Genomic DNA, 13,357 nt, shown 5'->3' on the forward strand with positions numbered 1-13,357 from the left:
AGTCTCCTTCCTTGGAAGTCTTTAAGCAGAGGCTGGATGGCCATCTGCCAAAGGGGATGCTTTGATTGGGATTTCCTTTATGGCAGAAGGGGGTGGGACGGGGTGGCCCTTGCGGTCTCTTCCAACTCTTGGATTCTAAGGGGCATTTAGAATATTCAGCCAGAGAAATCTTAAGCCTCATTGAACTACAAACCCCAAATAAACAAGAGGCAGGCACAGCATTTAAAGAGACCTAGCTCCATTTTAAGAGTGCAAAGCAATAATCTCCTATAAGAAGGAAGCGGTCTGTAGAAAGATCTTGTGGTACCTTTGAGACTAACTGAAAGAAAGAAGTTGGCAGCATGAGCATTTGTAGACCTCAGTCTCTACTTCCTCAGACACATTAAGGAGAGTGGAGTGTAGGTGTCAGACCCATGTGCTTGGCTGTGTCATGATGATACAATGGCATCCTGATACAGCGATATAACACTGTGGTAACTTGATGAATTATTGGGAGGATGGATATGGGGAATATTGAAGAGGTATTGTATATTAATCAAGTGGATGCTGTGGGCTGGGAACAAACGGAGGGGCAAATGGGCACAGAGGGAAGGTTTATACCTTTCTTGCAAGAGGATTTGGTTTGAAAAGGGGAGGTACTTCCTTTCCTCTCTTAAGGGCAACTGAATGATAAACAGAGGAGGGAGAAAAGGGGACAGTAAGGTTGCTTTGATCGGGACCAAAGGTTGAGCCCCAACAGCTAGAAATGGGGGGCTGGAAAGTTTGAATACAGTGATAGAGGAAAGAGACCCTCTGTTTTGGCAAAGACACTCTATTGGCTCTAATATCTGAAATAAACGTCTTTTGTTTTCTAACACAATAAGATGTTGTTCTGTCCATTAGAAACGTGAGTTCGCTGGTCCTGACGCTAGGAAAGCTCACGGTGCCAATTTCTTTATTTCAGCTAGTCTCAAAGACGCTACAAGATCTCTCTACATACTGATTCTACAGATTAACATGGCTATAGCTTTGAAAGAAGGAAGTTGGTAGCATGAGCTTTCATTGACTTGAGCCTGCTTCCTCAGAAGCATACAAGACAAATCAGTTGTTTGCGTTATGTATTCAGGAATTCGGTAGCGCCTTTGAGACTAACTGGGAAAACAACATTTCTAGCATAAGCCTCCTCAGATGCATTTGGTGGAGTGATAGGGGCAGACCTATATAGCAATCTGTGTGAATAAGAAGGTCCATAGGAATGCAAAATTTCGTGGGTGTGGAGATGACATGACAAGTGACAAGTTCAGTTTTAAGCCCAAAAGAAGATGAGATGAACTGGCCAAGACAGCCCCTATGATACTGATGTCAGCAGTGGGTTGAACAGACACTATGGTTTCCTGGCACACTATACACATTATGACATCAACTAAACCTCCCCACCTGCAGCCTCATGGTCCATCACATGTTTTTTTGCTCCCACATTACATCCCAATACTCATTGATATGGTTATCTACTAACCTTGTTTTTAGGCAACACTCTGCCTTGCTCCCCCCCCAAAGCTGAACTTGTCACTTGTCATGTCATCTCCACACCCACGAAATTTTGCATTCCTATGGACCTTCTTATTCACACAGATTGCTATATAGGTCTGCCCCTATCACTCCACCAAATGCATCTGAGGAGGCTTATGCTAGAAATGTTGTTTTCCCAGTTAGTCTCAAAGGCGCTACCGAATTCCTGAATACATAACGCAAACAACTGATTTGTCTTGTATGCTTCTGAGGAAGCAGGCTCAAGTCAATGAAAGCTCATGCTACCAACTTCCTTCTTTCAAAGCTATAGCCATGTTAATCTGTAGAATCAGTATGTAGAGAGATCTTGTAGCGTCTTTGAGACTAGCTGAAATAAAGAAATTGGCACCGTGAGCTTTCCTAGCGTCAGGACCAGCGAACTCACGTTTCTAATGGACAGAACAACATCTTATTGTGTTAGAAAACAAAAGACGTTTATTTCAGATATTAGAGCCAATAGAGTGTCTTTGCCAAAACAGAGGGTCTCTTTCCTCTATCACTGTATTCAAACTTTCCAGCCCCCCATTTCTAGCTGTTGGGGCTCAACCTTTGGTCCCGATCAAAGCAACCTTACTGTCCCCTTTTCTCCCTCCTCTGTTTATCATTCAGTTGCCCTTAAGAGAGGAAAGGAAGTACCTCCCCTTTTCAAACCAAATCCTCTTGCAAGAAAGGTATAAACCTTCCCTCTGTGCCCATTTGCCCCTCCGTTTGTTCCCAGCCCACAGCATCCACTTGATTAATATACAATACCTCTTCAATATTCCCCATATCCATCCTCCCAATAATTCATCAAGTTACCACAGTGTTATATCGCTGTATCAGGATGCCATTGTATCATCATGACACAGCCAAGCACATGGGTCTGACACCTACACTCCACTCTCCTTAATGTGTCTGAGGAAGTAGAGACTGAGGTCTACAAATGCTCATGCTGCCAACTTCTTTCTTTCAGTTAGTCTCAAAGGTACCACAAGATCTTTCTACAGACCGCTTCCTTCTTATAGGAGATTATTGCTTTGCACTCTTAAAATGGAGCTAGGTCTCTTTAAATGCTGTGCCTGCCTCTTGTTTATTTGGGGTTTGTAGTTCAATGAGGCTTAAGATTTCTCTGGCTGAATATTCTAAATGCCCCTTAGAATCCAAGAGTTGGAAGAGACCGCAAGGGCCACCCCGTCCCACCCCCTTCTGCCATAAAGGAAATCCCAATCAAAGCATCCCCTTTGGCAGATGGCCATCCAGCCTCTGCTTAAAGACTTCCAAGGAAGGAGACTCCACTACACTCTGAGGAAGGAGTGTCTTCCACTGTCGAACAGCCCTTACTGTCAGGAAGTTCCTCCTAATGTTGAGCTGGAATCTCTTTTCCTGCAGCTTGCAGCCTTTGTTCTGGGTCCTAGTCTCTGGAGCAGCAGAAAACAAGCTTGCTCCCTCCTCAATATGACATCCCTTCAAGTATTTAACCAGGGCTATCATATCACCTCTTAACCTTCTCTTCTCCAGGCTAAACATCCCCAGCTCCCTAAGCCGTTTTTCATAAGGCATGGTTTCCTGGCCCTTCACCATTTCAGTCACCACCCTTTGGACACATGGCTCCAGTTTCTCAATGTCCTTTTTGAATTGTGATGCCCAGAACTGAACACAATATTCCAGGTGGGGCCTGACCAGAGCAGAATACAGTGGCACTATGACTTCCCTTGATCTAGACATTATACTTCTATTGATGCAGCCTAGGATCGCATTGGCCTTGTTAGCTGCCGCATCGCATTGTTGGCTCATGCTCTCCCGCCTTCCTCCTCGTTCCGCTTCCTTCCAACGTTGCCTCCTTCTGAGCTCTGTCTCTCAAGTTCTCCCCTCTGCGCCCGCTTCACGCTTCTCTTTCGCGGCCTCTGCCTCAGAGCAAGGGAGTCCGGGCGGAGTCCGGCCATGGGCCCAACCCTCTCCGCCCCGCCGCTATCATCCTCGCAGCGAAGGAACCGAGACCCGCCGCCCTTCCACCTGAACGCACCGCGAGGAGGAAGACGGCCCCACTTACACTCCTTCCTCCAACTTTCCTTCCCCTTCTCCCTGCCCTCAGGCTGAGGGGGCGGGGCAAAAAGAGCTCGCGACACTCGCCGCCCAATCAGGCGTCGCGCTCTAGGCCTCCGGCGTATGACGCCAGAGTGGGCGTGGCATGCGAGAGGCAGACCCGACAACCAACCGACCAATCAAAGAACGGAACGGCTCGTGTTTGGTTGACTCGCTGCGGCCTAATTGACTGATTGACTGGAGTAGCGTCGGTGGCGCGCCTGAGGGAAGGAAGGAGGGAGGGAGAGAGCGGCGGCCGTTGATTGGTTGGTTGGTGGCGCGCGCAGAGAGAGAGAGAGAGAGAGAGAGAGAATGAGAGACGGCACTTGATTGGTTGGCGGCGCGCGCGGACGTAAGAGAGGCCGCGGTTGATTCGTTGGCGGCGCGCGGAGATCTGAGCGAGATTGAGAGAGGGGGAAAGAGAGACCGCGGTTGATTGGTTGGCGGCGTGCGCGGACCTGAGAGAGACGTTGTTCGATTGGTTGGCGGCGCGAGCCTGAGGGAAAGAAGGAAGGGAAGAGAGGCGCGAGCGCTGGCGGTTAGTTGGTTGGTTGCGCGCGCACCCAGAAGGCGAGAGCGAGCCGAAGCGCGGGAGAGAGCGAGAGAGAGCCATGGCAGGAGCTCAGTGACTGACTGACTGACAATAGGAGCCTCGGAACGAAGGAGGAGGAGAAGAACGCCCGAGAAGGAAGGAAGGAAGGAAGGCCGCACTCGACGCCGCCTCAGCCGCCAAACCCGCCGCCGCCTCCTCCTCCTCCTCCTCCTCCTCCCCGTGGCCTCTGCTCGGGCCTGTGTCTGCGGCGCCCCTCCTTCCCGAGGCCGGCTCTCCGGGAGAAGAAGAAGGAGGCGAAGGGAAGGACTCGGAGGAGGCGGCGGCGGCGGCGGCGGAAGGAGGAGGAGGAGGAGGCGGCGGCCTCTCGGTGGTCGTTCGGGGCGAGGGAGGCTGTTGTATGGGACCGGGCGGGAGAAGGAGAGACAGAGGAGGCCTCCGCCGCTGCTCCTGACGCCGACGAGGCCTAGCAGGCGGCGGGTGCTGCTCCTGCTGCGGCGGGGACCGCGGGGAAGGCGAAGCCAGGGCCCTTGCACCGAGACACAGCCTCCGCCTCCGCCGGCGCCTCCAGGGATCCTCGCCTCCCTGCTGCTTTTCTCTCCTCTTGTCTCTGGATTCTCTACCAGGAAGGTCCAAGGTAACTCCGCGGAGGTCTTTCGGGCCCTTCGGAGAGCATTAAGACAGACCTAGACGAGGAGGAAGCATCCGCTGGGTCAGGGGCACAAGGCCCTGGAGGTGGAAGCCCCGCAGATGACAGAGAGGCTATGCTTTCCCCCTCCAGGGCAGACCCTGGCCCTAGAACCGCTCTGGAGGGGCTGCGGATGCCTAGGGAATCTTCTCTCTGGGAGCCTTCCGGGCGGCTCTTAGGGAAAGCGGGCCATAGAGCGACGCCGGAGGACCCAGAGGCGCCTAGAGAGAGCCTATTAATCAAATCCTTGAATAACCAGGTCTGCTAATAGCAAAGCCGCGGAGATGGAGGGAGGAGCGTAGTCAGAGAACCCTTCCTGGGATCAAACATCCATGGAAATGGAGAAGGCAGTCAGCAGATCAGAAGGTGAAGAATGGGAGGGTGGTTAGGAAACAGAGCTGGAAGAGACCCCAAGGGCCCCTCAGCCAAAGCATCCATCCAGCCTCTGCTGAAGGACCTCCAAGGAGGGAGACTCCACCACAGTCTCCCAGGAAGCCCTTACTCTCTGGAAGGTCCTCCTAATGTTGAGCTGGAATCTCTTTTCCTGGAGCTTGCATCCATTCCTCTGGGAGCTTGCTCCCTCCTCAGTATGACACCCCTTAAAATATTTAAGCAAGAACTAGACAAGATTCTAAAATGCAAAGATATACTGTACAATGCAGCATAAAAGTTAGAATCATACAAGCCATTGTATTCTCTATTACCATGTATGGATGTGAGCTGGAGAGTTAAGAAATACCATAGGAAGAAAATCCATTCATTTGGATATGGTTCTGGGGAAGAGTGCTGAGGAAACCTCCCTGGAAGCCAAGATGACCAAACTGAGGCTGACATACTTCAGACACATCATAAGAAAGAAGGACTCAGTGGAAAAGACAATAATGCTGGGAAAGGTGGAGGGAAGTAGGAAGGCCACAGGCCAGATGGAGGGACTCTGTTAAGGGGGTCACTATGGGGTTGTAGGAATTAAGGAGAGTGGCGGAGGTGAGATTGGAAGGCAGTTAACAGCAAATATATTCTGTGTGGCCCTTGGTTGAGAGGAAATGATTGACACATGCAAATGAACCTCATCCAGGGGCAGGGGTTTCCCCTCCTCAGACAACAGATTGCTAATTAAATATACACAGGTATCCTCTGCATATCTTCCCACCCTGAGGCCTTGCCCTTCAACAACAGACCAACACACACAGATTAACATGTAAACCACTTCCTCCCAACCAAGGGTCACATAGTATATATATATACCCCACTCCCTTCCCTGGCACCAACCTCTGAAGATGCCAGCCACAGATGCAAGTCAAATGTTAGGGATATTCTTCCAGAACAGGGCCACATAGCCTGCCCCCCCCCCCCCCCAAAAAAACACCTATGGATGCTGACTGCACATGGGACATGTTTGTGTGTCTGTGTCTGAGGATAAAAAAGCCAGCGGGGGTGGTGAGGGTGAAGGGATCATTAGGGATTTATGGTCAGGATCAACATCTACTGGGATCTGGGAGGACTTGGTATCTGTCCTGGTGGGTCAATGGCATTGAGGCCTGGGATGTGTGTGTCTTTCCTCTTGATGCCTGTTGGTATTTCCCCCTCCCCATTAACTCTTTAATGATAACATGTACAATTTATTTGTGGCCACCATTTACAGGTTATAGCCATCAAACGCTAATAAGTAGCCTGGTGCCTTCATGTTAATGGCATTGAAGCCTCCTCTTTTGGGGGGCTGTCTTTCCTCTTGATGCCCCAATCGGTATTTCTCCCCTCCCCACCAGCTCCTCCTGTTTTTAATGCTAACAAATGCAATTTATTCATGACCATGATTTACAGGTTATAGCCATCAAATGCTTATATCGAGCCTGGTGCCTTCATTATAGCTGCCAAAGTCATTCCATCCCCGCTCACTTTAATCACAATCCATAATCATACTAATCTCCTCTTAAATCTGCATATCCAGGGGTAGCCGCCGTGTTGGACATATTCTTATTGTGTGCCTTGCTTTCTGACTTGTGGCAACTCAAGGGCTACCCTGTCACAGGGTTTTCTTCCTATGTTTTTCAGAGGGGGTTTGCCATTGCCATCCTCTGAAGCTAAGATAGTGTGATTTGACCAAGGTTGCCCAGTGGCCAAGTCAGGATTTGAACACTGGTCTCCCATAATCGTAGTTCAACACTGAAACCACTACCTCATGCTGGCCATATAACAAAGTACAATAATACCCATATCATATATTTATTTGTATCCTGCTCTTTTCCCAGAACTGGGACTCAGTGGCTCACAACATTAAAAGAACAGTACAATTAAAAACATACAAAAACGGTACATTAATCCATCCAAAAGCCACAAAGCAGTGATATCTTTATGGGCCCAACCAAACTGCACATAATACATATTGCAATATCCCAAAAGGCAGTAGCTTTTTGATTTGCTAGGGAAAGTCAATTTTATTGTAATTTTAAAATTGAAATAGATTTCAAGAGTCCCCTCCCTGTATCTGCATGGCCAGAAGGAGGAGGCCCCCCTTGTATGAATACCCCTCCAATAACATCTGCACTGAAGACAACAACCACAGCATCTTGACAAAGTGCTGGTCCGTGACTAATATTGTCAATTTTTCTTACTCCTGTATGATTTTTAACATCTTTGCCTGATGAAGAAACCAATGGAGCATTGGAAGCTTGCAGCATGTATTTTGTGCACTTTGTTTTGTTTAATAAAGGTATCACTGTTTTGTGGGTTTTGGATGTTACTGTACTTTGCTGTATAGCCAACACAGTACTTTGCTGTATGGCCAGCTACCCCTGGATATGTTTTACAGATTAATAATTGTATTTATCAGTGGCTCCTGGTCAGCATGACTATACAGACCCTCCCATTTCAGAGGCACTGAGTGTGCATATGAATGCAACTCACTGGGGATCAAAAATGGGAAAAGAAATTCCACCCAAACATTAGGAAAAAGTTCCTGACAGTAAGAGTTGTTTGACAGTGGAATATGCTGCATTAAGGAAATTTTAGGTGCTGTTTAGTGTTTAGGTAAAATGTGTCAAATGCAGTCTCAGTGTAACCCCTTTCCTGTATAATTTTTAACCACCTTCACCTGGTGAAGAAGCCAGTGGAGCTTTGAAAGCTTGCAACATGTATTCTGTGTATTTTGGTTGATCCAGTAAAGGTATCACTGTTTTGTGGATTTTGGAGGTGGTTGTACTTTTAAATCTGCAGTGTGCCACTGGGAAGGCAAGAACCAAAAGCGGGTGTGTGTGAGCAAGCATGCCTCCCATTTGTCATTCTTAGACTATAGTGTTCCTAGTTCCATTATTTTTCTCTTAACCTATGCAAAGAAGTACAGTAGCTCCTTCCTTGAGAGATCTGAAAAGTGGCAACTCCCCCCCCCCAAGAGAGAGGAGTTTGTTTTTGAATACTGGTAAGGCCTGTGGGTTTAGAATTTAATTCTTCAAGAAGCTCAAGTAATGGTGTTGGCCAAAAGGAAAAATGCTAGAGAAAATGCTGATGCCCACCTTAGTGCAATAGCTTTGTTAGGCCTGATTAGACTTCAGCAATTTATAAAGCTGCACAGAAGAACTGTTACTAAATTTACATCTGAGAAGTGTCGCTAAAGCTTCTTGCTGACACAATGATCCTGCTGCAGTCCAAGTGATCTGCTTGAGAGCTTGTCCATTAATGAGGTTAGCGGGTTCCATTTTCAGACTGTGAAAAGATTTCTGGATAGGCAGAGGCATCCTGAGGGTTGTGGGCAGTGCAAAGATAAAACCATCCTTTAGGTGAGCTGAGTAGTGTCACTCAGGCCAGGAACTGAAGGCTGCAGTGCTATCTTATTATCCGCAGTTAATTGGGGAATAAGATATATTAGCTTCATTGGGTTTTACTTCTGAGCAAGCAGGTGCAGGATTGGGCTGCCAGAGTGATTATGGTTTGTTGAGCGTTTCCCACTGGAGTACCAGTAATACTTTTTGTTGTTATTGTCTACAGTATCTCTCCTTCCACTTCATGTTTATAGATCAGTTTTGTATAAGTCAGGTATGCATAGTAGTGTCATTCCTCTATGGAGTCCTTACATATTAATCGTGCATGTAACGTTTAAACTGATAAGCATCATAATAATACAGTTTCATTAATCTTTGGCAAGTAGGCTGTATAATTCAGGATAACAATGCAGCAGTGGCCATGAGAATAATGACATGATAAAGTAAGGATTGTTGTAGATAAAGGCGCTCTCGCTGCTTAGTGTCAAGGCCTCATGTGATTCCTGGTAAGGGCTGAGGCTAGCTTTTGTGAAGACAATTATGATTTTTGTGCCTGTTAAATATCAGCAAACACCAAACTGTCTTTCTTTAAAATCAACAACAAACAAAAACAGCTCTTCATTTAATTTTCAATTATGAAAGTTTAAACTTTGCGCACTCATGTGATTTATTTTAAAATTTATCATATATAAAACTTTATTTTAAGGTGAGAGTATCACATCTTTAATATATAAAGTTAATCCTCTCTTTACTGAGTTTCTCTCCACAAAATGAGGCTATATTATATAGGTTTCTTTCTTTCTTTTTTTAAAGTAGACACAAAATATGCTATCTGAAATGGAGGAAATTAGATAACAGCAAATAATTAAGAAAACCCCTAAATCTAAGATTAGTTCACTAAAGGAATAAGCAACCTAGTGAAGTTTTGGAATCTTTTTTTGAAGGTCTTTTAATAAAAGACAACATAATGGTACAATAGCTTTAAGATGTGCTGGTTAGGACACGGCATTGGACTAGGGTTTGGTTACCTTTTGTCATTTTAGAACTGAAAAAGAGAAGGAAAATAACACAGCATTGATTAATATACTAAGTAATGGGCACAGTAATAGAGCTCAGTGTCAAAGTTGCATTGGTTTTGGCATCAGTTGTAAACAAGCATCAGTTGTAAAACAGTTGTAAATATCAATTTTAAACAAGCATAAATCGTTATTTGATTAATTTTATGATGAACATTATAGTTTGACTATGTATGACTGGAAAGGTTCATTGCATCACATTTATTTATAGCATGAGGCCAGTTCCTGTTACTCCTTTAAAATGTTATGAATTTACTCTGTGCACTACTGTTAGGATTACTTTGAGGCTTTCTATATTGCCCTTTGGGACGTCCGGAGGACGTCCCATTTTAAAAAAGGGGCGTCTCTTATAGACGCCTCTGGGCCTAGTACGGACTCCGTCTGTACAAGATGGCGCCGGCCCTTCTACAAGGCCGGCGCCATCTTTGCGTATCGGACGCTGAGCGTCCGTACGCGTCGCGTCGCTTGTGACGTAGCGAGTGCGCCCCTGGCGCCTCGCTACGTCGCAAACGCGACGGAAAAAGAAGCTCCATTTTGGAGCTTCTTTTTCAGTCCGCAGGGGAGCCGCGCCGTATGGAGGCTCCGGCTCCGCCACGGACTAGCTAGCGGCGGCGGCAGACCGCTGCAAAGCGGCGGTCTGTACCCCACCTTTAGTTCATGAGGGGAACTTTAAAATGTTCCCAGAATGCGTAGTATGAGAATCAGTGTAAGAATAGAAGACAAAGGTGTCTGACACTGACACAGACACAGGCACTGAGAAATAAGCCCAAGCACCAGTTCAGTGAAGATTGGTATAAGGTTAAAAATTACTTAGAAAAAAACTGGGGAAGAGAAGCGGTAATGGGTTTGTAGCAGGTGATATAGGGTTAGGATCCACGAACAAGGATACTAAGTAAGAAAGCCAGATCCAACCAAGATTATACAAGACTGGCAAGTAGGAAGTCAGAATGTATGAAGGTGTGTTTGAAGAAGTGAAGTGAAGAATGCAGGGTATATGTTGAGATTGAAGATGTTTTAGAAAAGTATAGATGTAGGTGTGGGGACCAGATGGGAAGAGGAGAGGTAGAGGGAGTTAAGGAAGGTAGGATAGGGAAGGAAGAAGGAAGTTAGTAAGTGAAGAGGGTTAGGGTATGTAGGGTAAGGTAGGATCAGAAGAAGTGGAGGAGAGATATTAGAAAGCAGAGGAGAGGGAGATAAATAGAAAGATACTGAAGAGATAAGATATTGAGAATGAAGAGATTGATGAAAGTGAGTACTGTACTACAATCTTGGACGTAGAAATTATGGTATAATTATGCAAAGGAGTAGTGGAATGTATAGATATATGCATATTGTTTTAGTTATTGATATACTGTAAATTTACAAATTGTATGTTTGTTCGCACGATTGTACATGTGAGTATGTTATGTAATTGTTTGTTGTTTGGTGTTTACTAATAAAGTTTTATTAAAATTAAAAAAAAAAAGAATAGAAGACAAAGGTGGCTAATGCAGTTTCACTTCTGGATGTACACTACAGTACTCAGCTACTCCCTATTGTTGATGTGTGCATCTGATTACTAGTTCCTTGTGAAATGACATAACCAGACCTGGATCAGAGTTATAGGTTTAGCTAAAATAATACTTACCTTGTAAACAGTTACATTCAACTATGATGTTCACATGCAATGACTATTTCTTAGTAGTATGATTTTTAAGGTTTGGTAAAGTGTGTGTTTTTCTACTTCAGAATATTAATAATATTTATCCCCTTCAGTAGGGATATGTCCTCAGCACCAACCACACCTCCATCAGTGGATAAAGTAGACGGATTTTCTCGGAAGTCCGTCAGAAAAGCCAGGCAGAAGAGGTCGCAAAGTTCCTCCCAGTTTCGGTCTCAGGGCAAGCCTATAGAGTTAACTCCACTGCCTCTGCTAAAAGGTAAGAAACTAACATGCTAAATTGAAAAATAATGTTTTAATTATATGTTAGTTGTCAGAGAAGATTCATGTGATCTTTGCTGTCTGTTGAAAGAAGGCTAATAATGGAAACTTATTACTTGAGCAAATAAGATGGCTTACCTCTTCCGGCTTCAATTCTGGATCTGGGATGCCCTCAGATGTTATCATACTTAAATTGTCGCCTATCTATGTGGGATGCCGCCACCCGGATGCATCCCGGGTCAAAGACTCACGCAGCCAGCCAATTTTTAAAGCCGGAACTCCCCACCTTCGAAAAAAATGCTGGCTGAGTGAGGTTTCGACCTGGGATGCATCTGGGCAGCAGCATCCTGCCTAGATCAGTGGCGATTTAGATATGATCACATCCGGGGGCATCCCGGATCCAGAATTGAAGCCGGAAAAGGTAAGGTGGTTTATTTGCCCAAGTGATAAGCTCCTTGCATTAAAGTATACAGATTAGCTGTTTAAGTATGCAATGCTTTGTTCATGTTCTGTGGATGCTTATGTTGAAGAACCTGTGATGCAAATATTGAAGGTGCACTCAGCTGATTTCAATGAAGCTTCTGTTATTAGGAAGCACAGGTTTCATGAGTTGGTGCTCAGTTAACAGCCTGACTATTTCATGCAGTGTTTACACTTTTAAAATATAAACATGCACTTAGAATAGTAATTCTGAAATGTTGGCCCAAATGATGTTGCTCCCAGAATGACTGACCATCATCCATGGTGACCCGATCTTTTGAGAATTGAAGTTCTACATCTAGGAACTAGTCCAGAGGGTTTGAAATGTGAAGAAAATTCTCTTCCTGACTCGTTTTTGCTGACAGATACTTTCACCATAGCAAAATTATGGTTCAGCATCCACAGGAACAAATGATGTTTTGTAAGCATAGGAAATAGCTGTTGTTTGGTAACTGGTGTCCATTTGGCTTTGACTTATGGTGACTCTGAATGAGAGACCTTCGAGACATCAACAGCCCTGATTAGTTCCTGCAAACTTGGGGCTGTGGTTTCTTGGATCTGTCCACTTGTATAGTTATTCTCCTTTCCTATTATTTCCCACTTTACCAAGCATTATTGGCTTTTTTTCAAAGTTGTGCCATCTCATGATATGCCCAAAATATGATGGCTTCAGTTTGGTAACATTGCCCCCATACAGACAGGCCAAAATAAAGCTGCTTCCGGTCACTTTGGAGGTATACTGTTTAAATAATGCATGCGTACTAAGAGCCTGGAAGCTGCACCAAAGCCACGATCCAGTCCTAAGGACTGGTGCACAGCTTTGGTGCAGCTTCCAGACTCTTTGGATGCATGCATCATGTAAACTGCATACCTCTAAAGTGACCTGAAGCAGCTTTATTTTGGCCTGTCTGTATAGGGCCATTGATTTCTAGGGAGAGTTCAGGATTTATTTGCTCTAGGAGCCATTTATTTGTCTTTTTGGCTGTCCAGAAGCCAAACTCTAACACCACATTTCATATGAGCTGATTCTCTTTCTGTCAGCTTTCTTCACTATCCAGCTTTCCATAGAGCTGCAAGTGCAAATGCTGTCCGCTGCCTATACAGAGAATGTGGAAATACTAAGGGATGGATGATCTGACTTTGGTATTTAATTGTCTGTCTTTTCTTTGAGGATTTACCTAGTTCATTCATAGTTGTCCTTCCAAGTTCTAGTCTTCTACTGATTTCTTGACTGCAGTCTCTGTTTTGATTTATGATTGAATTAAGGTATAGGAAGTC

General features: G+C 45.3%; 1 protein-coding gene across 4 annotated transcripts in view; it reads left to right on the plus strand.

The window, feature by feature from the left end:
• Positions 1-13,357, plus strand: part of PPP2R5E (protein phosphatase 2 regulatory subunit B'epsilon) — a 135,970-nt gene that overhangs the window by 30,165 nt on the left and 92,448 nt on the right. For 2 of the 4 annotated variants that reach the window (XM_042446775.1, XM_042446779.1), the window contains one exon: positions 11,434-11,597. In XM_042446775.1, the coding sequence (XP_042302709.1) occupies positions 11,441-11,597 (157 nt within the window). In that variant the 5' untranslated portion in view covers positions 11,434-11,440. Of the gene's footprint in view, positions 1-3,929; positions 4,797-11,433; positions 11,598-13,357 lie in introns of those variants that run through there. The other 2 variants (XM_042446778.1, XM_042446777.1) reach the window with 2 other exon arrangements.

This window comes from Sceloporus undulatus, chromosome 1, assembly GCF_019175285.1.
Source record: "Sceloporus undulatus isolate JIND9_A2432 ecotype Alabama chromosome 1, SceUnd_v1.1, whole genome shotgun sequence".
NCBI lineage: Eukaryota > Metazoa > Chordata > Lepidosauria > Squamata > Phrynosomatidae > Sceloporus > Sceloporus undulatus.